Below are 25,425 nucleotides of genomic sequence, written 5' to 3'. Positions count from 1 at the left end.
CAACTATTTCTAATAGTCTTTCTTTGAAGCTTTCTAACCCCTACCAATTTACTGTGGTTTCAGTTTCTACTTTCCCTAAACAACTTCCTCTTTCCCGTCAAAATCATGATCTTAGCAATGAGAGTCAGAGAGGCAACTCTGTGAATCTCGCTTCCACAATATTATCCCAAAGTTATCCAATTAAGACCAGGCTTTCAACTGTTGTTTACCAAAATGCCCAGTGATCAAGATATAGGCACCATATCAAGGCTCTCCTACAAACTATCTGGGCAGAATGGGCTCTTTCCCTCCTGAAATTACCTTATAATCTTGCATAGAACATATTGAAATCTTCGTCTAAATTTGCTATTTGCTGGAGTTCTAATCTTTTAAAGCAAGGCTCTAAATATGAAAAGCCGAAGGGCATACCGCACAGGGTAAACCCAAGTCCAGCTCTCTGATTGCTTATTACTTATACACCCTTAGAGAGTCCGTAACAAAGAGGCCTGCTGTTTGCTTTGCTTAATCTGGTCTTAAAATCTCTGCTTCTTTGTCAGAAAACAATATTTGCAATTGTAAAAAAAAATATTTACCAAGGAACTTGGATAGCATAAGTCAAAGGCTAAGAGCCAAAGGTCAGGAGTTCTTACTCCAAATTTCCCTGGACCCGAGTCCCTGCTGTGGAGCTCAGCTACACCAAACAAACACACTGCTTTCTGGATCCATTAAGAAGTGGATGCTTTAGAAGGCAAGGAAAGGGAGGGCTGAAGCCTGTTCCTCAGTCAGAAGCACTGTCCAGCCGCCTGCCTAGAAGTCCTGCTAGAGCTTTATAATGCAAGGTGTCTCCATGGGGATACTGTAAGGGCTCACCCTATTTCACCCTTCCCCTAACTTGGGGAAAACATTCAGCTTATAAAATCCTAAAGGGCAGATATTCCTCCCACAGACAGCAAAGACAATATGCTCCTCGGAGGTTCTGAGCAGACATGTGCCAAGCATCTCTGGGTGACGTCTCCAGCCCAACAGTGGGGGACAGATGTGTACTCTGAGCACTTTTATGGGGACCCTTCTTAATCTACAAAGCAGTGTGGGACATCTGACCCTCCAGGCTAAGTTCAATGGGGTTTGAATTTAACCCCTCCTCTTCATTGTTTTCTGCAGACCTGCCATCAAACGACACCTTTCCTAACCACCCTGATCCTACATCAAGGAATGATGCCTCTCAATCCGCTTTCTCCCCTGTTTGTTGAATTAGTTCCAGCTTGTGGCCTTGAGGGGCTCTTCCGTGAGTCAGAACTCAGGCCCATGTCACAAAGTGCAGGTCTGCAAGGCCTGGTCCCTAGTCGGGACTTGAGTACAGGGGGAGGAAATAGAGTAACCAGACGGAGGCCGAGGAAGTGGTGCTCATGGAGCCATGACAAAGTGCCCCACAGGCTGCCAGCCCAGATGGTTTTTCCCAGCTAAGTGAGAAGGCTCTGAGGCAGGGTTGGGTCCCTTCCCCTGTGGGATCTGCAAAGAGGACTGGAGGAGTTGCAGTTCCTAGCCTGCTCGACTTGTCCCTCATTCTTGGGTTGTCCGACTCTGTTAGGGAACTCTGTAATTCTCCCTGACCTCTGTCAAATTCTTGCCACAATTGCCAACCTCTTTTATCTTATCAGGATCAACATCACCGGCTAGTTCTTCTTGGCCTTTGATTCTGTCCCGAAGGAGCTTCCATCAGGAGCAAAGCAGTAATTATCACCCACAATGGGCAGTGCTGAGTATAATTAGATGAAAGAAATGGCTTCGTCCGAAGATCTTACCTTGAAGAACCAGGCCTTCCTTCTCGATGGTGTAGACAAAGGCGGTGAAGGGTGCCAGAGGGGACTTGGCAATGAGAATCTGCACAGAAAGCATATTTGCTCAGGATTAGTCAAAGGAAATAGAGACGAGCCTCTGTTCACTCCTCTTCCCACTCTGAAGCAAAGTGGTAACATGTGACCACAAACTATGAGGTTTGTTTACTTTGAAATTATTTTAGAACCAAATGAGTGTTATTCCTTCAAACAACTGACCACCTTGGTAGGCTGTACATCAATTCCAACTATTCTATCAATGAAGGCCATATTCTTGAGCCAGTTTTAGATACAAGTTTCATTATTATCTCACATGCTTAAATAGCTACCTTTCTGCCCAAAGATCATTTAGCCTGAGCCTTTAACTATATTCATAAATTTAGCTATTTTATTAAAAAATTCAAATCTACCCCTAAAAGATAAAGATTTAACATCACTGCAAATATTCAAAATAACTTGCTAAAGGCAGAGCCATGGCAGGTTGCCTGGTTGGCCCCCAACCCTTCACTAAGTCTATAGTCACAGCCTTAGCCACGTGACTACCTTCCCTCCTCCTGGAGGTATAGAGTATTTCCCATGATCCTTGACCATAGGTTTGGCCACATGACTTGCATTGACTAATAGGTTGTGCCAGTTCTTAGCCTAGGCCTCAAGAAGCCTCACAAAACTTCACTTGTTCTTTTTATGCTTCTGCTACTGCCAGATAAAAATATGTTCAAGCTAATCTGCTGTCTCAGAAGGAGGAAGAGAGACACCTGACGTAGAGCTGGCCAGTTAGGTCCAATCTAAATAGCTGATCCCCAGGAGATCTACATACACATGGGTTAAATGATTATGACTGTATGCACACCTCTGTGATTTTGAAGTTGTCACAAAGCACTACTGTGGTGACAGTTGGCTGACACACCAACCAACACAAAGTATCAAAAATATTCTGCATGATGGCACTCTACTATGAGGATACCTACTTTAAAAGGGATGGTCATTTGATGGTTAAAAGATTACTATTATTTAACCCTTTAACACACTGCATATGATTCCACAGAACCTCTAAGAACTGGTGGATTATGTTTTATTATTGTATTTCTCCTGAAGGAAGATGACGATCTGTTTCCTGTTTTGCAAATAAACATCATAAAAAAATAGTGATAGTTTGGCACAGAGCCACTTAAGTAATCAGGGAGAGAGGGGAGAAGGAAGAAATAATTTCAAATAACCAAAGGCTTACACTTGTACTATCTCAATCTACAACAATTCAACAAACATTCACTGTCAACTGTGAGAAAGGGTGGAACAGAATGGTAGAAAGATCACAGGTTGTAGGCATGGAGTTTGAATCAAGGTTCCTCCACTAATCAACTTGATGCCTATGGCAAGTCAACTGACGGCTGTGTAGTCTCCCCCTAGTAGCCACATCCTTTCTTCCTTAGAGTTAACAACTCCCCAGGTTTCAACATTTTTACGCCTTGTTTGCAGCTAGGTGTGCTGATGTGGCTAAGCTTTGACTGACAGAAGATGACAAAAGTGACAGGTAGAACTTCTGGATTATAAGAAAAGTATGGGCTCTTCACTTTCCCTTTCCCTCTTCCCAAGGGCCAGACCCAGCTTCAACCACATCCTGGGGGATGATGAAGCAACATGTGGGAAGGAAGCTGGGTGACCTCATAAATCAGCAAAGCCTCCCACCTGGTCACCTGTCCAGCTCAGTACAGAGCCACTTGTGCGAACCATTGTATTTCGGATGCCTATGGTATAGCCTGAAACGTACCCAATACTTTGGCTCTGGACAACTTCACCTTTTTGAGCCTCAGTTTCCTTGTAGGTAAAATGGAGATAACAACACCCACCTAAATGAGATAATGTTGAAGATTAAGTATAAAACATGCCTGTGTTGGGCTTTCCTGGTGGAATCTGCCTGCCAGTGCAGGGGACATGGGTTTGATCCCTGGTCCAGGAATATCCCACATGCTGCAGAGTAACTAAGTCCATGAGCCACAACTACTGAGCCTGTACTTGAGAGTACGGGAGCCACAACTACTGAAGCCCTTGCACACTAGAGCCTGTGCTGCACAAGAGAAGCCACCGCAGGGAGAAGCCTGGGGACTGCAATGAAGCATAGCCTCTGCTTGCCTCAACTAGAGAAAAGCCCGTGCAGCAGTGAACACTCAGCAGAGCCAAAAATAAATAAATAAAACTAAAATAAATTACCTTTAAAAACACCTGTGTCAAACTAAAAACCTCAGTTTGAATATTTCCAACCAACTCACTACATATGATTCCCAAGTTCCCCTTAACTTTCACTTACCAAAAAGCAATATACTTGGTTTTTACCTGAAGGATTCAATTCAAGTTGAATCTCAATTTTGATAACTGCTCTGAAGTTATCTAGATAAACCAGCGCTCATTCTCAGAACAAATGAGTAGATGGTATAGGCGGACACTTACATCTTTATGTCAAAAACTTCTCACCTGATAATTAAAGTGGATCATTTCTGACAGAGATGATGTAGGGATGGTTCAACGTGCATGTATGGGTGCTCCTTGGTAGGGGAATGGCAGAACAGAGGACAGTGCTTCTCAAGCTTTAATGTTGGTATGAATCACCTGCAGGTCCTGACACGTAGATTTTGATTCACTAGGTTTTGAGTGGGGCTTGAGTATCTGCCTTTCTAGCAAGCTCCTAGGAGATGCTGATGCTGTGGTCCATAGACCACATTTTGAACAGCTGGGTTCAGGAAATTAGCCTGACTGAAGAGTCTGAGGTGGAGAAGCAAGAGACAGGAGTCCTGGAGTCAGATAGGGAGCTACTGTAATAATTCAGGGATGAGGAGACACTTAAACCACAGGTGTGTCAGGAAGAAAGGGAAAAGAGGAATGGAGAATTGAAATAAAAAGAGAAAAAGCCTTTAGATCAAAAATCAATATAAATAAACATATACCAAACCTCAGATCTTCATTGCCCACATGAAAAATTGGACATGAAAAGCCAGAAGGCTGTAAATAAACAGTATTCAATAAACTATTATACTATATTTTTGAAAATTTATTTTATAGACCACAGAATCTTCGAATCAGAAAAAGGATATGATATTCCAATGCAACACAATAAATGCCACCTGAACCTAAGCCTTTCAGCTCAGTGGTGTACCCACCATCATCTGATGACTTCCTCTTCCAGGAAGCATGTGCCCATTCTGTGAACAAGCCCAGAGCTCGAGCCAGAAGGACCTCACATGGAAGGTTCTCACACTTGGAAGTACCTCCTTTCCAGGAAATCAAGGGTTGGACAGGGTTTAAAATGAGCTATCAAAAGGATGATTGTATGCAGTTGGAAAGAGGAAGTGATCAGTTACGTCAGATGAATCCCTCTTCCTTTTTTGGGAAAGAACTTCCAGATTGATAGCTCAGAGGGCTACCACCAGCATAAACTATCAGATTTTCAGCAAAAAAAAGGTAACAAATTCTCAGTAGCCTTCTGGATAAAGTGAAGACAAGGTGGACTGGATGCTAATACCATGAAATGGATCTGAAAGTATCCAAAAGTTTAGTAACAATCGTATGGGGTAACAACCTCTAGTAGAAGGTACTGCATTCTATCCTCAGTCCTATCATATTCAACGTACTTACTGACCTGGATGCACACACTGCTGTATTCAACCACATCCATACAACAGGGAACAGAACTGAAAAAAATTGCTACCCTAGGAGATACATTCTAAAGGAGGCAAAAGATAATAAACAAATGAATATGTAGTGAAATATATCGCATATTAGATGATTATATATGCTATGGAGAAAAAAAGCAGAGAAAGAGTATAGGAAACGTATTGGATTAAAAGAGGGAGTTAAGATCTCACCCTAAAAGTGACATTTGGACTCATGAATCATGTAATTAAACCCACTGATGAGACGCTGGATACGGCAACAGGAGACACCAAATTTAGAGGAACAGTTAATATATTAGACAGCCATTATATGAAAACAAACCTCAATTTGGTTAGAATGTTGGGACAAACCCTATGAATCTTTAGGACACAATTTTATTGAAATACATGTAAAGCCTTGCCCTTAAGAACAGGGGACTAATTTGTTCTGGTTTCAGAACGGGGAAGATGAGATTTAACATTCAGAAAATGAATTACGTGTTAGTTCACTACAGTTCAGTACCAGTCAGCTGGGAGATGTGGTTTGCAAAAATCTAGTGCACCCCACTCCAGTACTTTTGCTTGGAAAATCCCATGGACAGAGAAGCCTGGTAGGCTGCAGTCCATGGGGTCGCTAGAGTCGGACACAACTGAGCGACTTCACTTTCACTTTTCATTTTCACGCATTGGAGAAGGAAATGGCAACCCACTCCAGTGTTCTTGCCTGGAGAATCCAAGGGACAGGGGAGCCTGGTGGGCTGCCGTCTATGGGGTCACACAGAGTCGGACACGACTGAAGCGACTTAGCAGCAGCAGCAGCAGCAGCAACAGTGTGATCTCAGGTTGTATTAATGGAGACAGAGTATCTAGAACAAGGTGCTACTCTGCTCATTCAGCCATGGTGGATGAAATATGTTTGGACTGGAGCCCAAATTTCTACAGGGAAACTGACAAGAGAACAACGGGGAGGAGAACTCCATCAGGGTGGTTAGATACCCAAACCAACCTATGACCATAAACACTTCAAAGCAAACACGCTGGTAAGAGGCCTGGGGTAAAGGTAAATGCATATTGCTTTTAACGTGAGTTTTCTGACCTGAAGATTCTCTAGTGTTATGTGGCAGAGTGAAGAAGTGTAAATTAGCTTTTTAGCTTAACAGATTTCAGGAAAAAAAGTGATGTTTGCCACATTGTCCTTGTGAACACATATTGACTTTTCCCTCTTTTAGACTTCAATGAGCACCCCATGCCCTTGTGCCTTTCAAACAATAAATAACCCTCTTATAAAGCAAACAACCCTCCCTAGCCGATAACTCAGGCTGCTGTTTCAGAAGGTCAGTCAACCTATACAGCTGGGGTGTTCTAATCATTGTCTGACTTGTGCTGTTTTCGAGTGCCCTCCTGGATTCTTCAATACATAAGCCCTGCAGCTTAATAGAATCCAGGACTTTCGTGAAAAGTTTTTATCCCACTCAACCCTGTGTGTAATATGTGAAGTTGGTTTTAGAATTTTCTAAGGGTTCACGGAAATATATAGTTGGGTAAGAATGAGTACAGACATGTGCGGCTCTGAAAACTCTGGAACTCCACAAGACAGGTGTGTGGTACTGTGAGCCACAATCCTATCTATTGTGAGAATTTGTACTTTTTAAAAGACTGCCATCTGAAACTCACACATATGAAGAACAAGCTAGTGGTGACCTGTGGTGGGGGTGAGGGGAGTTCATGGGGTGGGTGGAAAAGAGGTATAAACTGTTAGGGGTAAGCTAGGCTTGAGGATGTATTGTACAACATGGAGAATATGGCCAGTATTTTGTTGTAACTGTAAATGGAAAGTATCTTTAACAATTGTACTAAAATACAAAAAAAAATTTTTTAAAGAGAAAGCAGACACAATCATAGAGTTGACAAATAATTAAACTTTCACCATTCAGTTCAGTTCAGTTCAGTTGCTCCATCATGTCCAATTCTTTGTGACCCCATGGACCACAGCAAGCCAGGCCTCCCTGTCCATCACCATCTCCCGGCGTTTACCCAAACTCAGGTCCATCGAGTCGGTGATGCTATCTAACCATCTCATCCTCTATTGTCCCCTTCTTCTCTTGCCCTCAATCTTTCCCAGCATCAGAGTCTTTTCAAATGAGTCAGCTCTTCACATCAGGTGGCCAAAGTATTGGAGTTTCAGCTTCAACATCAGTCCTTCCAATGAACACTCAAAACTGATCTCCTTTAGGATGGACTTGTTGGCTCTCCTTGCAGTCCAAGGGACTCTCAAGAGTCTTCTCCAACACCACAGTTCAAAAGCATCAATTCTTCTGTGCTCAGCTTTCTTTATAGTCCAACTCTCACATCTATACATGACTACTGGAAAAACCATAGCCTTGACTAGATGGACTTTGTTGGCAAAGTAATGTCTCTGCTTTTTAATATGCTGTCTAGGTTGGTCATAACTTTCCTTCCAAGGAGTACACGTCTTTTAATTTCATGGCTGCAATCACCATCTGCAGTGATTTTGGAGCCCCAAAAATAAAATCAGCCACTGTTTCCCCATCTATTTGCCATGAAGTGACAGGACCAGATGCCATGATCTTAGTTTTCTGAATGTTGAGCTTTAAGCCAACTTTTTCACTCTCCTCTTTCACTTTCATCAAGAGGCTCTTTAGTTCTTCTTTACTTTTTGCCATAAGGGTGGTATCATCTGCATATCTGAGGTAACTGATATCTCTCCCAGCAATCTTGATTCCAGCTTGTGCTTCATCCAGCCCAGCATTTCTCATGATACACCCTGCATATAAGTTAAATAAGCATGGTGACAATATACAGCCGTGATGTACTCCTTTCCCAATTTGGAACCAGTCTGTTGTTCCATGTCCAGTTCTAACTGTTGCTTCTCCAACACCTGACCTGCATATAGATTTCTTAAGAGGCAGATCAGGTGGTCTGGTATTACCATCTCTTTCAGAATTTTCCACAGTTTATTGTGATCCACACAGTCAAAGGCTTTGACATAGTCAATAAAGCAGAAATAGATGTTTTTCTGAACTCTCTTGCTTTTTCGATGATCCAGCGGATGTTGGCAATTTGATCTCTGGTTCCTCTGCCTTTACTAAATCCAGCTTGAACATCAGGAAGTTCACAGTTCACGTATTGCAGAAGCCTGGCTTGGAGAATTTTGAGCATTCCTTTACTAGCGTGTGAGATGAGTGCAACTGTGCAGTAGTTTGAGCATTCTTTGGCATTGCCTTCCTTTGGGATTGGAATGAAAACTGACCTTTTCCAGTCCTGTGGCCACTGCTGAGTTTTCCAAATTTGCTGGTGTATTGAGTGCAGCACTTTCACAGCATCATCTTTTAGGATTTGAAATATCTCAACTGGAATATCATCACTTTCACCATTATGATGACAAAAAAAAAAAGACTGCTATACATTTCTACGTCAATTTATTTCCTAGAAATATGTTCTGAATTCTCAGTGGGATTGCAAAGATCAAGGGCATTGCCTTTGATCCCATACTCTTCCATTTCATAGAGCCCAGTTCAGTGCTTTGCATGTGTGGTCTCTGAAAATGACAGATGGACATTTTCTTCACTGTTCCTCACATTATCCCCATAGTATATGTGTGAAGGTTTCTCTCAGTGTACAAGTGAAACCCCTGAAGCCTGGGTACTCTAAATAAAACATGGGGGGAGAAGTTGGCTCCTGGAGCTCACTGGCCTCCCTGTACAGAATCTCTTCTCCTCCTTTTATATCTCTCCACTCAGGTGCCTATTTTGCTCTAAGCAAATAAGTTATCAGCTGATTCTCTTTTGCTCTAAAGCAGAGCTGGTTTAAACCTTCTAGTGCTAAGGAAACTTTACATTTTGCATTTTAATGTAAGACTGTCAGAAGAGAGTAATAGACCTAAAAATGGTGGAAAGTCTTATGGTTTGGGGTGGGCTGGAGGACCTTCCAAGGGTCCCACAGTAATGATGATGCAAACAACCAATAGATGTTATTCCTCACAATAGCCCTCTGAGGCAGACAGCTTATAAGTGCTGAAGACAAGATTCTGGCCCAAGCCAACCAGTTCTATAGTCTGTACTTTCAACCAGCATGATGGTAACCTCTAATCTGTCATGCATAGATAAATCCACATCCAAGGGATAAGACATCAAGGAGGCAGAATACATAACAACAAATAAAGGCATTTGCTTTCCAGCATGGATTCTGCACAGTTCAAGACAAAGAAGGGCATCCATGCAGGTTGACTAAGAGGCTCACAAGCTTCCACACTAATAATCTTCCTTTTGTCCTTCCTGTCTCAATGTCCAAATCCTACCTCCTCTTGGAATGCTGTAAAAATGCTACCTCTTCCAGAAAGCTCATGCCAATTTCTCTAGCCTGAGGTAACGTCTCTCAAATCTATCACACTGTATCTATAACCTCTCTAATAGCACTCACTGTTTTCTCCACCATTTTATAGTTAATGCCCCTTGAATTTATTACCATGTGTTTGAAGGCAAAGGACATCATCATCATTGCTGCTTCTAGTCCTAGCAACCTCCAGTATGATGTTGTATGCATAACGGAAACTCAATTATAAAATATAAAAAAATGGTGACTCTCTGAAGCTCTGACTCATACCTATTTTGAGGCTTATCTGGCAACCCATCCCCAAAGTTGGGGGACTTAGACTATGTCACATAGAAAAGTGCAGGCTGCCCCGTCAATCATTGCCAAGACTTGGCTTGGGCAGAACCACAGTCAAGTCTTTGGTTTCAGCTTGCTATAGCATCACATGTTTTTCCTGGCTTGATCCCACTTCCAAGAGGCTCAGAAAGTGGAAAAGGAGCCACAGAACAGAAAGTGCTGGACATAGGAACCTCAAGCATCCTCCAGGATGGTGACACCTTCTAGAGATAGTACTTGTGTCCCTTTAAAGTACAGGTGTGACCCTCCTCCGGAGCAACCCGGCCTACCCTTCTCTTCTATGGGTGGCCAGGAAGGTCAGTGTGGACAAGACAGCACAAAGACATCAGGAACCTTAGGTACAGGCTCTCTTGGAGGCTGCTTTTATAGAATTCTGGTCCTGGCAGGGTATATGAGTTTCTGCAAAAGAGCCCTGACTTTAGGAAAAAGTGAGTTTTTGCCTTTGTGGCCCAGGGAAGCAGACATGAATAGGCAGCCATGTGCTGAGGGTTAGCTGGCACCAATTCTTTCACTTTCTCTTCTCTGACTCCTGTGCCAGGCAGGCTTCCTTTAACACTGCTAATGAATCCTTCCTCTCTTTTATTTCCTTCCCTTTCCCACCCATTACCCCAAATCTCATATTGGTCAGGGGCAAAGGGCAGAGTAAAATGAGCTGGCAGAAGGAAAGTGTAAGCACAGTTTCTTCCTGCAGGGGCAGGTGGTAGGCCTGGCTTTCTTTCTATCCCTTTCTTTCCATCCACAAAATGCAGGGACCAAAGACATTGTAATGTGTTCAGCTAAGAAAGCTGGGGTGAGAAACGGTTGAGTTGGATAGCTCAGAAATAGGACTTTGCATCCATCCACAGATTTCTAGCTTGCTAATTTTTTAACCCTATCTCAGTCTCCCCCATGATCAGCAGGATTGTGTGGTAGTTGATGAACTCACTGGTGGTGTCCTCGTTAAACACTTCTAATATTTACATCTGTACACAAGGGACCTGCTGAGAAGCAAGGGAGCAAACCCATTGATTCTAAAATGTCCTTCAACAGGGACCCCATTATCTCATTTCGCCTGCATGTCTGGGCTAATAAAACCTTTTGCAAGCTAACCAAACCTTTCCTCTAGCTGTGCCAAATGTCTGCGACAGAAATCCTTCATGCCTGAGATTTTCCTCCTTGTCCAAGACTTAGAAAAAGGTTGTTTTCTCAGCTGCTTTGAAGCCCAGGAAGAGAGCCAGGGAGGCAAACAAGCCAGCCAGTCTTGCATCAGATAATTCAACAGGCTTTTGATAACCTCGAGTCTTCTGTCCTTTCCCCAGGTTGAGCTGAACTCTCCAAGCCAAGGGACAGAAGGGCCGGAAATGCTCCAGACAGGAAGATCTTGTGGCTGGAAGGAGGCCACAGGAACAGGGTGGCTTGAAGCATACTCAGTGATCCTCAAAGGAATTCCCTAGTCATTGTGTTAAGAGAGCTGGAGGGAAAGGTGGCAGAGATCCAGGTCCCAGTACATATCTGGATTGTATATTGATTAGAACCTGCTTCATCACTTGGAAAACCACTCTCCATGGAACACTGAAGCCTCAGTACCAACAGCTTTGTAAGATTATGAGGGGAGAGTAGAGAAAGAAGTGAATGGTGTCTAAACTGCCTTCTCAAAATAGGGACGCAAGATCTGTAGTAGTAATACTGTGCTGGAAAATGACGAGGTGGAAAAAGGCAGTGTATTTGAGCAGGCATGAACTTATTAATTTATCTACATGTGGCCTATTTCACAACTTTTCTGACAGAAACTGGGGGCAGAAATCTAAAGTTGATCTGAATCCCTTATGACATATAATTCTAGACCCTGGGAAGATTCTCCTAGAAAGTTTGGCCCTGAGGCTACAAGATCTTATTCCCCCCCAGAGTATCATTATGCTCTTTCATAACATCTCTCTGGGTGAGGCGATTGTTTAAAAATGTTTATGTAATACGTTAGGTTCCCAAAGTTTATAAACTAAAATAACTTGCTCCTTAAAGAAAACATTAATTTCTTCAGATCAATAGGCTATTAACTTAGTAAATTATGCAATCGTAATAGTTCAGGTCAGAGTGGTATTTTGAGTTTATTATTTTTCCTATCATTTTATTATGAAAAATTTCAAATATGCAGCAAAATTTAAAAAATTTTATAGTGAATACCCATAAACCTAACAAGTAGATTCTACCACTATCATTTTATAATACTTGTTTTTATTACTTATCTATACAACAACCCATCTTAGCTTTGTGTTGTTGCATTTTAAAGTAAATTGCAAACATCATGCACTTTCCCCTAAATACTTCAGCATGCATATAATTAATTATAAGCTTAGTTTTTTGTCCATATATTTTAAAAATCATGTTAGGGTTCTTTTGTTTTTTTCCAGTGCACTTTATATGTGGTTTGAAAGTATTAGTGATTTTTTCCAACTTATACTAAAATTAGAGAGAATTTAGTGTCTACTCCTGTATGGTAGCATGCAAATTTGTATAGTCAAAGAATATGGGTCATTATTTCTATATTAAATATCAGCTTTATTGAGGTGAATATGCATATAATGAAATTCTTTTTAATAATTTTATTTATCTGTTTACTTTTGGCTCTGCTGGGTCTTCACTGCTGTGCTGGCTTTCCTTTAGTTGTGAGTGGGGACTACTCTCTAATTGCAGTGCGAGGGTTTCTCATCGCAGTGATACCTCTTGTTGCCTGCGTAGCACAGGCTCTACGGTGTGCGGGCTTCAGTAATTGTGGCGCCTGGGCTCTAGAGCACAGGCTCAATAGTTCTGGTACATGGGCTTAGGTGTTCCTTGGCATGTGGGATCTTCCTTGCCCAGGGACCAAACCCGTGTTGTCTGCATTGGCAGGCAGTTTCTATATCACTGAGCCACCAGGGAAGTCCATACAATAAAATTCTTAATTCAGGTATATAAGTTATGTATTTCCCTCCAAGCATGGCTTTAGCAGCATCTCATAAGTTTTGCTATATTTTTGTTTTCATTTTCTCAAAGTATTTTCTAATTTCCCTTGTTATTTATTGACTTGTTGCTCATTTAGAAGTATGTGAGTGTGTGTTTAATTTGTACACATTTGAGAATCCCCCAAATTTCCTTTTATTATTATTAATTTAGATCAACAAGCAGAAGAAGGGATACATAGGGTGAAGTCCCAAACAAAGGAGCTTCTGTCTTAGTGGAGCTTGGAGCCCAGCATGGTGGCATAGGAGAGTGTTCTGGTTCCCCAGTGTGGAAGCTCTCTAAACACCTCTCTTTTTGAGTTTTTATGGAGGCTGAATTACACAGGCATAATTGATTAACTCATTGTCCACTGCTGGTTGACTCTATCTCTAGCCCCTCTGCCCTCCCCGGAAATCAGGGGGTGGGACTGGAAGTTCCCACTCTCTTTTCATGATTGGTTCTCCTGGCAACTAGCACCCATCCTTAGGTGCTATACAAAAGTCAACTTCATTACATGAACCCCATTGTGGTGGAAACAGCTTGTTATAAGTAACAAGTAACCCATTTCACTGTGATGGCTCTGAAGCATTTTCAAAAACTGCTGAAGCTGAAACTCCAATACTTTGGCCACCTCATGTGAAGAGTTGACTCATTGGAAAAGACCCTGATGCTGGGAGGGATTGGGGGCAGGAGGAGAAGGGGAAGACAGAGGATGAGATGGCTGGATGGCATCACTGACTCAATGGACATGAGTTTGGGTGAACTCCAGGAGTTGGTGATGGACAGGGAGGCCTGGCATGCTGTGTGTGATTCATGGGGTCGCAAAGAGTCGGACACGACTGAGCGACTGAACTGAACTGAACTGAACTGAACTGAAGAGAGAAAATATTGCAACAAATGATGCTCCTGTTGTTCTTATCACTCAGAAAATTCCAAGGGTTTTGGAACCTGTGAGTTAGGAACTACGAATAAAAACTAAAGGCAATGGCACCCCACTCCAGTACTCTTGCCTGGAGAATCCCATGGATGGAGGAGCCTGGTGGGCTGCAGTCCATGGGACCGCTAAGAGTTGGACACGACTGAGCGACTTCACTTTCACTTTTCACTTTCCTGCATTGGAGAAGGAAATGGCAACCCACTCTAGTGTTCTTGCCTGGAGAATCCCAGGGACGGGGGAGCCAGGGGGCTGCCGTCTATGGGGTCACACAGAGTCAGACACGACTGAAGCGACTTAGCAGCAGCAGCATAAATATATATATTTTGGAGAAATATATTTTGGTTATCTGAATGACCAAATATATGTCTATATCTATATATATCTTCTAAATCACAATCAGATCAGATCAGTCGCTCAGTCATGTCCGACTCTGCGACCCCATGAATCGCAGCACGCCAGGCCTCCCTGTCCATCACCAACTCCCGGAGTTCACTGAGACTCATATCCATCGAGTCAGTGATGCCGTCCAGCCATCTCATCCTCTGTCGTCCCCTTCTCCTCCTGCCCCCAATCCCTCCCAGCATCAGAGTCTGTTCCAATGAGTCAACTCTTTGCATGAGGTGGCCAAAGTACTGGAGCTTCAGCTTTAGCATCATTCCTTTCAAAGAAATCCCAGGGCTGATCTCCTTCAGAATGGACTGGCTGGATCTCCTTGCAGTCCAAGGGACTCTCAAGAGTCTTCTCCAACACCACAGTTCAAAAGCATCAATTCTTCTGCGCTCAGCCTTCTTCACAGTCCAACTCTCACATCCATACATGACCACAGGAAAAACCATAGCCTTGACTAGACGAACCTTTGTTGGCAAAGTAATGTCTCTGCTTTTGAATATGCTATCTAGGTTGGTCATAACTTTCCTTCCAAGGAGTAAGCATCTTTTAATTTCATGGCTGCAGTCACCATCTGCAGTGATTTGGGAGCCCAGAAAAATAAAGTTGGACACTGTTTCCACTGTTTCCCCATCTATTTCCCATGAAGTGGTGGGACTGGATGCCATGATCTTCGTTTTCTGAATGTTGAGCTTTAAGCCAACTTTTTCACTCTCCACTTTCACTTTCATCAAGAGGCTTTTGAGTTCCTCTTCACTTTCTGCCATAAGGGTGGTGTCATCTGCATATCTGAGGTTATTGATATTTCTCCCGGCAATCTTGATTCCAGCTTGTGTTTCTTCCAGTCCAGCGTTTCTCATGATGTACTCTGCAATACTACGGTATATAATTTCCATTCTTTTACTTTCAACTGATTTGTGTCTGACTTTAAAGTGGATCTATTGGAGGCAACATATAGTTGGATCATGGGGGTGGGGTTTGTTTGTTTTGACTCTATCAGCCAATCTCTGCCTTTTGATTGATGTGTTGAGTCCATTTACTTTTAATGTGATCATTGATAAGACATGATATATGTCTGCCATTTTGCTATGTGTTTTTCTGTATATCTTGTGGTTTATGTTCCTATATTTTTCTATTACTGATGTCTCTATGTTAGGTATTTTTCTAGTTTACCATTTTAATTCTCTTGTTTCTTTTACTATCTACTTTGAGTTATTTTCTTATAGGTTGCCCTGGAAGTTGCTATTAATGTTTTAACCTAAAACAATCTAGTTTAGACTGATGCTAACTTATATTGTTTACCAAAAAATTGCTCCATTATAGCTCCATTCTCTTTTCCTCCTTTGCACAACTACTCTTATGCAAATTACATATTTATACATTAGAAGTCCACCAACACAACTTTAGATTTATGGTTTTATGCAGTTGTCTTTCAAATCATATTTGAGAAAAAAATAACAAACACCTTCCACATTCATACTTCTATATTTACTTATGTATTTACCTTTACCGGTGCTCTTTACTTTTGCATATGGATTCCAGTTACCCTCTAGAGTCTTTTCATTTCAACTTGAAGAACTGCTTTTAGTATTTCTTGTAGGCTTGGTGTACTAGTGACAAATTCTAAGATTCTGTATTTCTGAGAATGTTTTAATTTCTTCAATTTTGAGGGATAGTTTTGCTGGATATACAATTGTGGATTGACAGCAATTTGAATACATCATTCTGTTGCCTTCTGACCTCCAGAGTTTCTGATTGGAAGCCAGCCTATAATTTTATTGAGGATGCCTTGTAAATGAAGTCACTTAGTGATTAACGATTGAACTGAATTTGATTGAACAGGTTTCCCTAAATAACCTGGATCAGTAAGTCTCCCAAGCTGTGTGTATGTGTGTGTTGTGTGTGTGTTGGGGCATGCATTCAGGGAATTTAAAGCTTTGTCTTAATGTTCACTTCCTGTTCACACAGAGCCTCAAGGTCAGCCAGAAGTGACAGCTTAAAGGTCTTCTTGGGTTCTTCTTGGCCATGAGCAAGGCGTATGGCATTCTAGCCTGGTATACATAGGACCTTTACAAAACTCCTTATGGATATCTCATCACCCAATTTTTTTCTTTAAAATATTTTGGTCAGCCTCTTGTGAGCTCTACCAGGTAACAACACCTTAGGCAGCCATGATGTAAACAATTGCCACCAGCCTATAGGGTAGGGCTATTCACACAGACCAAGCTCTGAGTCAGGTCAAATAGTGACAGTTCTCTTGCGTGGGGCTATAGGGACCTCCAAACCTTTCCAAGCTGCAATACAATGCTACTGTAGTTGTGAGATGGTTGGCTTTCAAGATTACTACACAACTGGGGAAAGAACGGTGGAACTTGTAAAAGTTTAAGGCCACAAATCTTGCTGTTCTTACTGAGATTCACCTGGCTTTCTTGAGTGAAAATTTGCCAGATTTTCCAAGCCTCCAGTAATTTCCAGAGTTCTGAAAAAGTTGATTTTGACAGTTTTAATCAATGTTCTTGTCATTTTTGAGGAGATGCAAGTTGCCTGAGTGCCTTACTCTGCCATTCTATATGTTAAGTCTCCCAAGACAAATTTTTAAACATTGATTCAACATCTGTCTTTGTTATCTCCCCCTATTTTCACAATTCTAGAAAACTGATTATTTTATTTTGTTTTTAATCAACTTAATGCTTACACATAATTCAGATAATATCACTTCGTATTATCTTCTACTTCTTTAATTGAGCTTATGTCAGCCATCATATTTTTAATTTCCAAGAGCTCTTTCTTGTCTTCTATTTCTAATTCAACACATCCTACCTTTGTTTTTATATAATTTTTAATTCTGAGGATATTAATTATAGTAAGGACTTTCCTCCCTTAAATCTTGTATTATCTATAATTCCTCAGTGTTCTTTTTATTAGTTTTTGCCTTCTTGTGTGAGGTACATTCTATGAGTTGGGTGATCCTTGGTTGTCCAGTCATTTTTAAATTATATAATAGAAAATAAAATTTACTCTAAAACTATAATTAGAAATAACGTGCATATGGTAAACTGGTGGGATTCACTGGGGACTTATAAATGTCAATACATGGAGATATCTTCTCAGAGGTAGATTGGTATTTACAGAAAAGACTTGCCCAATCTCTTGTCTAGTTCCTACATTCTAGAAGCAGGGCAGAGAAAGGGGCTTCAGGTTCACCATTTGACAGGTGTAATCCCTTGTTTTAGGCAATGCCTCCCACTTTGTCCTCCACTTTTATTTGAAGTCCTAAGTCTGAAACTTCTTTAATTCATTTTCTCCAAAATAAATTTTGGTCGTCAACTTGGATTGGAGATTGGTCACCTGGCTCTCAGGATGAGAAAGGTGGTCCAACTATTTCCTATATCTCATGTAAAATTTTCAACCAATCTCCTGTTTTCATCTTCTCTGCTTTCTGTGATGTCTGGTGCTTCCAAGTCCCAGGAAATCTTTTAAGTGTTCTGCTGTTACACTACATTGAGAATACTTTGGCTTATAGTTTCCTCAGTTATATCTTGTCAATCTTCCATCACTTCCTGTCTTCTAATATCTTGTAGAAACCTGTTGATGTCTCAAAGAGACCTAATCTTCCTGCCCTTTGGGATTAACCATTTTTATTATTATTAAATGGAAATAATTTCAGATAGATTATGAGAAAGAGTGGAGATTTAAGTGGTCAAACCTTCACATTAGAGAGGAGGCCCTCTTTGTGAGCTTTAGTTCTTTTATCTCCAGTTGGGTAGTGAATTGGTGGTATTATCACAATATCAGCTTTGAGGGTCAGTTACACACACACACACACATACACTTATGCACATACTACATATAAAATTACCATACACCTAAAAGCTCCTCTCAGTGGTTAATATAATTTTTAACTATCTTTAAATTATCCTTTCAGGGGACTGAAAAAAGGTGGCTTGAGGCCAAGTATGATCATCATTATTACAAAATGTAAGATGCTTTGAATTTAGTTACTATGGCTTCAAATCTTGGCTGTATGATTTGGGGCATTTTAACCTCTCTACCTCTCACTTTCTTTATGTCTAAAATGAGCACAGTAATATCAGCTTCATAGGCTTATTGTGAAAATTAGTGAGATGAATGAAATGAATGGAAAATATGGCACATCATAAGAACCTAAGAAATGTAAGTTTCTTTCCACTGTGGTGGGGGAGCAGGTAAAAAATGTAGGAAGGTTAGTGATTTTTCCCTATCTTGAAGGCTAAAGAATTAGTTCCATGATCTATTTGCCTTTGCTTACTTTACGGCCCATGTAAGAGGGTCTATGTGTATAAGGCTAATGTACAGTTTTATACACAGGCCACAGCACTGTACATTTAGGTTTAAAATGATATTTCTAACCCTTTTTGAAATTGTTAGTGTTATCATTTGTTAGTATTGCTGTGGGGTGCTGCTAAAGAAAGAAGAGATGTTTGTATTACTAGCAAGTTCATGGCCATCAAATACCACATTTAAACTTTATTTTTAATGTTTCTTTTAAAAATCAAAAGTTGGTATAAGTATTACTGGTTTTAACTTTCAAGTATGAACAAGTATGTGCTTGTTGCATTGTCTGAATTTAGAAATTTGGAAATTTCAATCTGGCTGTAATTAAAGCAACTAAATACTGTTACAGGCAATTTCAAGTGACAAAAACCAATTCCCTTTCTCTACCATAAACCAGGAGTATAAAAATGACCATAAAGGTAAGATGCACAGGAACTCTGTCCAGATATAAATGCTAAGTTCTCTGAACACCTGGTGAGATAGGCCTGACTTCCTAGCACTGTCCACAGACCCAGAGGAAGCAGAGCTGGCCCTTCTTGTCGCGAGTCTGCTAGGAGACACAGCCAAGGGAACTCTGGCCTGCAAGGGTCACTGAAGGAAGGCTGTGACTGTGCGATTATTATGGTAAAAAAGATGCCAGGAACTCAGAGGGTGTGTCTTGAATTCTGAAGCACACATCCCTGTTACATCATGCTTGGGCCACACGGGGTTTTCTATAGTCTCAAAGGAATTGATTCGAGGAAGGCAACATGTTTCTATGTAGAGAGGCTGAACTCTGGACTTGACATCTCCAAAAGTGGCTGGTCAAGTGGGACTGGCTTGTGTAATGGACCACATCCCTTGCCCTGTTCTGAAGGGTGGAGAAACTATTGCTAGTGGGAATCAACACACTGTTTCTTCAGAGCAGGGTCAAATTAATTCCCTCTGTTACCGCAGCATTCTTACTATTTCCCTAAAGCCTTCCTCCAGTGAAAAAAAGGGCAAAGGACAAGAAGGAAACACAAGACAGGATTTCAGATGACTTCATGAGTGTAACAGAGAGACAATAGAGTACCTTTCCTATCCTTTCCTTTAGGGCTTCAACTCAGTCTAGTTGGAACCAGTCTTTGCAACAAGTTCAATCAGATGGAAGGAAGCTGCAACTTCATATAATAACTCTCTCTGGTGTTGTTAGGGCATAATTGGGAGTTGTCAGTTTAGTCTTTTGTATTTTTAATGTTACTCTATCTAAATCTTACACTAGATATAAAGTGGTGCATTTATTACATATTGTTGGAAAATTAAGGTATTTTTAACCTATAGAAATAGGTTCATAGACTGAAATAATTCAAGAAATAGGAATCTGCAGGAGAAGGGCTTTAGAAAGGACGTGGGAAGAAGAGCTTGATAGCAACCGGATCAGATTTGGAAGGAGTCTAAAACTATCTGATCTCTTTGAGAACCCATCAGATTTCCATTTGGGGCCTACTTTAAACATCAGGACTCCTGGCAGACTTGGTAATTATAGTGATAAGAGCTAACAGTTATTAAGTTCTTGTTATGTGCCAGGCACTGTCCTAAGACAGGTTATCCTTATATCAACCTTACGAGGTGAATGCTATTATTATCCCATTTAACCAATGAAGAAGTTGAGATGCAGATCATGAAAGTCGACTGATCACCAGAGGGGCATGTCTGGTTGCCCATGTCCATGTCCAAAACTTTTATTTATACAATATTGAGAACAAGTGCACTCACTAGGCAGCCACTCATGGGATCTGATTGGAGGGGCTGCCAAAGGTCCCTAGTCAAAATTTTCCCTCTCTTGCTGACTTGTTAGGGTTTGAAATTCTCACTGGAATCAGACATTCAGGTAAACCTGTGTCTCCAGCTGGTCTCCCTGTTCAACACAAACAGTGTGTTCTATCAGGCAGAGAAACTTCTCCAGAATAAGTCAGTAGATAATCTTGCCTAAAATGCATGACCCTGAAGAATACAGATGAATATTGACCATCAAGAGGGTAGAAAACTGTCTAATGTAGATGTTCTCTGGGCTGGGAAATCTGGACAGGATGCTTTGTAGGGTCCAGCAAGGCCTGGCATGGAGCCCCTGAAGGAAGGAGGTGAGGGTGTTTAGTCTTCCTTTTTGGTCTTCATGCTAATGATCAGCTCTGTTAAGAATTTAGGCACCTTTTAAAGTATCCTAATCCCAAATAAACTTTTTATCTTTAATGTTGACTGGACTGCACTAAGGAATTATTTGCCAGTTCTATCAAACTACTGACTTTCTCTCTCTTTTCCCCTGCCACACTATGAATATAGCTTTCTTTATGTTTCCCTGATTATATTAATAATGCCTGTTTACTATAAACAATTCAATAAATATAGAATTGTGAGGAACAAAGCAAACCAGCACTTTCCCAGAAATTCTGGGTAAGGGAACTCTTGATGTCAGGGACCACAGAGTGGGAGCTGGGGTTAGGGGAGGTGGTGGGTGGTCAAAGCTCCCTTCTCTCCCTTGGGGCCCTTTGGAGGTGGGATGGGAGGCAAGTCCAGAAGATTTGGCCTTAAAAAGTCCTAAGCTCTTTCTGGTTCCATGCCTTTCCAATGTCAGCTTCAATCTGTCACCCCTCTGCTCCTGTCCCCGCCACCAAGCAGGGAACTGCCTTCTGGAATGGTACACAGCAACCTTGGCTTGGCCCAATTAGGAGGTACAATAATGTGAAAAGCCTCTCCTTTGTTCCCCCAGGGCACCATCTTAAATAACAACTCTGTTTTGTCCCCCTCCTTCCCAAGGAGTTAATCATGTTTTAGAAGTAAACGAGAGCTCTGCCTCATTACTATGGGACAAAAGCTTTCATCGCATAGACAAGAGCCCACACATTGACGTTTTCTTAGCGCTCAGAGTTCCTCTATTAGCAATGACGAAGAATGGTTAGAGCTAACTCCCCTAATGACACCGTGGATTCCTCTATACACAGGCAGGCAGATTCATCTCTAGGGGAGCCAGCCAGGACTCTATAAAAACTTGGACACCAAAGAGGAAGAAAGGCAAAAAAAAAAAAAAAAAGAATGGAAGCAAAAAAACAAAAGCCAGGTTCAGTAACCCAAGAGCAGAGATTTTAGTTCTCTTCCAAACAGCTGCAGAATCTCCAGCTCACAGAAGTCATGTGATGGAGAGTGTGATTTGGGGGGACAGCTTGGGGGATGGGCCTAAAGGAATCCTATTGTTCTGAGCTTGGATTTATTTGGTGACCTGGAGCAGTTTTCTGAGCCATCATCTCCTTTTAAAATCAGGATCAAGAGAGAGGACCAATTAAGGCGAGCCCTATTAAAAGACATTAAAAAAACCAACTATATTTTAAGATCCATTTCGGTCCAGATCAGTAAAGAACAACTTTTATGGAGTATTTGTATAACATTTACTGTGCTCTTTGGGGTTTCTAGCTAGAAGGGGTTAGGCAAGGTTAACAATGAAGCAAAGAATGGCGACAAATATTAGTAGACTGCCAGCTATTTCAGAAGTGAAGCTATTGAATGCTACTTCTCTAGCTTAGATCAAAGTTGTTTGTTTTATTTAAATAATTAAAAACAAAAATGCTTAAATTTTTTGAGTTTAAGGAATGTACCATTTCAATCATGTTAATGTCATCATCCTCTTGCCTGTTGTTGTTCAATTACTAAGTTGTGCCCAACTCCTTGAGACCCCATAAACCGCAGCACGCCAGGCCTCCCTGTCCTTCACTATCTCCCAGAGTTTGCTCAAATTCATGTTCCATTGAGTTGATGATGCCATCCAACCATCTCATCCTTTGTTGTCCCCTTCTCTTCCTGCCTTCAATCTTTCCGAGCATCAGGGTCTTTTCCAATGAGTCAGCTCTTCACATCAGGAGGCCAAAGTACTGGAATTTCAGCTTCAACCTCAGTCCTTCCAATGAACATTTCGGGTTGATTTCCTTTAGGACTGACTGGTTTGATCTCCTTGCAGCCCAAGGTACTCTCAAGAGTCTTCTCCAACACCACAGTTCGAAAGCATCAATTCTTCAGGCGCTCAGCCTTCCTTATGGTCCAACTCTCATATCTGTACATGACTATTGAAAAAACCATAGCTTTGACTATACAGACTTTTGTCAGCAAAGTAATGTCTTTGATTTTTAATATGCTGTCTAGGCAATACGCTTTCAAGGCAAGTGTCTTTTAATTTCATAGTTGCACTCACTGGACACAGTGATTTTGGAGCCCAAGAAAAGAAAATCTGTCACTTTTTCCTCCATCTACCTGCCATAAAGTGATGGACCGGATGCCATGAGATTAGTGTTTTGAATGTTGAGTTTTAAGCCAGCTTTTCCACTCTCCTCTTTCACTCTGATCAGGAGTGTGTTTAGTTCCTCTTCACTTTCTGCCATTAGAGTGGTATCATATGTATATCTGAGGTTGTTGATATTTCTCCTGGCAATCTTGATCCTAGCTTGTGATTCATTCAGCCCAGCATTTCACACAATGTACTCTGCATAGATGTTAAATAAACAGGGTGACAATATATAGCCTTGTAATACTCCTTTGTCAATTTTGAATCAATCTATTGTCCATGTAAGGTTTGAACTGTTGCTTCTTGGTCTGAATACAGGTTTCTCAGTAGACAGGTAAGGTGGTCTGATATTTCCATCTCTTTAAGAATTTTCCACTTGCCATCCTCTTGCCTATACTTCTATATATCCCTATCATGGAATACTATACTGCTGTGAAAAAAAGGATAGTAACTATATTTACATGGAAAGATTATCCATGATGTATGGATGATATTGTGAGCATACACATATTTTAATATATGCACAGAAAAGCCGAGGAGATTATATACCCCTGGGAGATTTTCCCTTCTACTATGTATATTGCTTGCTTTTTTCCCCCACAAGCAAGCATTACTTTTATGTTTCCTGTTTCAGAATAAATAAGCAAAAACATTCTTTCCTTCATACAGATAGGGAAAGTCAAGTTAAAGAGAAAGTGAGTGTTCTGCCATACTTAGTCAGCAATCTAGCCAGGATATGCAATTTGTTGTTGTCAGAAATTTCCTGTTGAGTGGCATAGACTGTAGCTGAATGCCACTGAAAGTAGATCATGCCAGAACAAAAACACAGGACCTAAAAAGGATAGATACTTTGCAATTAAATAAAGCCATATTTAAAATAAGTGTAAGCAACAGCTGCTGAGAACTGAATGACTTTGTTCATGTTATACTAATTCAACAAATATTTACTGAGTACGTCCTATGTCCTAGGTACTAAGCTAGACATTAGGGAAAATGAAAATGAATATGATGAGGTCCCCGCCCATAAGAAGCTAAATGGTTAGCGCCAAAGTAACCCAAGGCCTTGGGGATCCAGAAGATAACAGGGAGAAAACACTTGCTTCCCAGCCCCTTGCCTCAGGGTGAATGGCAGACCAAGGTTTTCATGGCATAAAGCCCTGTACTTCTAGCTTTTCCAGATTAATCAGATCAATCTATAAAAGAGGGGTCCTTGTAGATCATATGGATCATATATCCATTTAATCTTAAAATGAGTGTTCTCTCTCCATCAGAGAAGCAAGACCCCTTGCAGATAAACCAAAGGATCTCACCATTGAACTATCACATTTTTTAATTTCTCAAAATCCATTCTTGGCTCTCTAGTATCTTTTCAAACTCTTGGGCAGGTCCTTCTCAACCTGGCCCAATTCACTGATTTCACCTCTTAACTCCTCCCCTCCTGATCACTCCCCAGTCTAACTCTGCTAATTAAAGATGTCAGGCATCCCTTACCTGGGGCTGATCTCTCTTACCTGAATGAATTTCATGAGAGACCAGCTCAAAAGTCACCTCCTGTCTCCGCATTCTTTGTCATTCTTCCCTCCCCTCTATTTTAAGAGGCCTTGATCACAGAATGACTCCCAGGCTTTTCCTCAGGCCATTCCAGTTGTTAAAATACTGAAATACTGCCATGTCATTTGGCAAATATCTGCGGCTCCTAAGGCCCTTAGGGCTCCACTATTTCACCAGCCCAAGGCTCCCCCGCCACGTGATCCAGTACTAAGGGGTTACTGCCTGGCGCGGGGGAGGGGGTGCTCCAGAAGCCCCTTCCCCCATGGTCTGGCATCCGTCCTGCCTGGTCCCCCCCTCTTCAGGACCAGTCGTACAATGCTTGCACTATCCTCCTGCTCGTCACACTACATTATGGTCAGTGTTTCCTAGCCTTGCCGATCCAGCTAGATTTTGAACATTATGTTTTATTCATCTTTGCTTTTTCCAGAGCTTAGTCCAGTACACAGTAGATGTTCAGTAAATGCCAGCTTGCTAAATGACCACATTTCCAAAATTATTACTAATCTCAGCTACTTATTTGATGCCACTTTTGAACTGGAAAGAATATTTTACAGCCTATCATTAATGATTAAGTGAAACTAAACCAGAAAATGTATTTTTATCACGGAAGAAATGACATCAAGTACTTCCATAAAGCTTCGTACGTAGCAAAGAAGCCATGGCTAACTAAAAGCTCAAAATGATTTTTTAATTGCTTTTAAGTCATTATTTTTAACTTACTCTTTATCTGAACTGTTTCAAAGAGCCTCATAAACCAGAAAAGCTGTTGAATGTGAGTTTCACGCCTTTTTTTCTCTCTAGAATAGTGGAGGTGAATAAGAAAAAGTCTGAAAGGAAACCAGTGAG

The 25,425-nt window shown here is 41.2% G+C and overlaps 1 protein-coding gene across 8 annotated transcripts in view; it reads right to left on the bottom strand.

Moving 5' to 3' along the window:
- RAD51B (RAD51 paralog B) overlaps window positions 1–25,425 on the bottom strand; it is a 734,863-nt gene that overhangs the window by 126,293 nt on the left and 583,145 nt on the right. For all 8 annotated transcript variants that reach the window (XM_061429216.1, XM_061429215.1, XM_061429213.1 and 5 more), the window contains one exon: window positions 1,782–1,860. In XM_061429216.1, the coding sequence (XP_061285200.1) occupies window positions 1,782–1,860 (79 nt within the window). The remainder of the gene's footprint in view (window positions 1–1,781; window positions 1,861–25,425) is intronic.

The sequence above is a fragment of the Bos javanicus genome, chromosome 10 (genome assembly GCF_032452875.1).
Source record: "Bos javanicus breed banteng chromosome 10, ARS-OSU_banteng_1.0, whole genome shotgun sequence".
Classification (NCBI taxonomy): domain Eukaryota; kingdom Metazoa; phylum Chordata; class Mammalia; order Artiodactyla; family Bovidae; genus Bos; species Bos javanicus.
The sequence above is the reverse complement of the archived record's forward strand: the minus strand, read 5'-3'. Positions and strand labels throughout refer to the sequence as shown.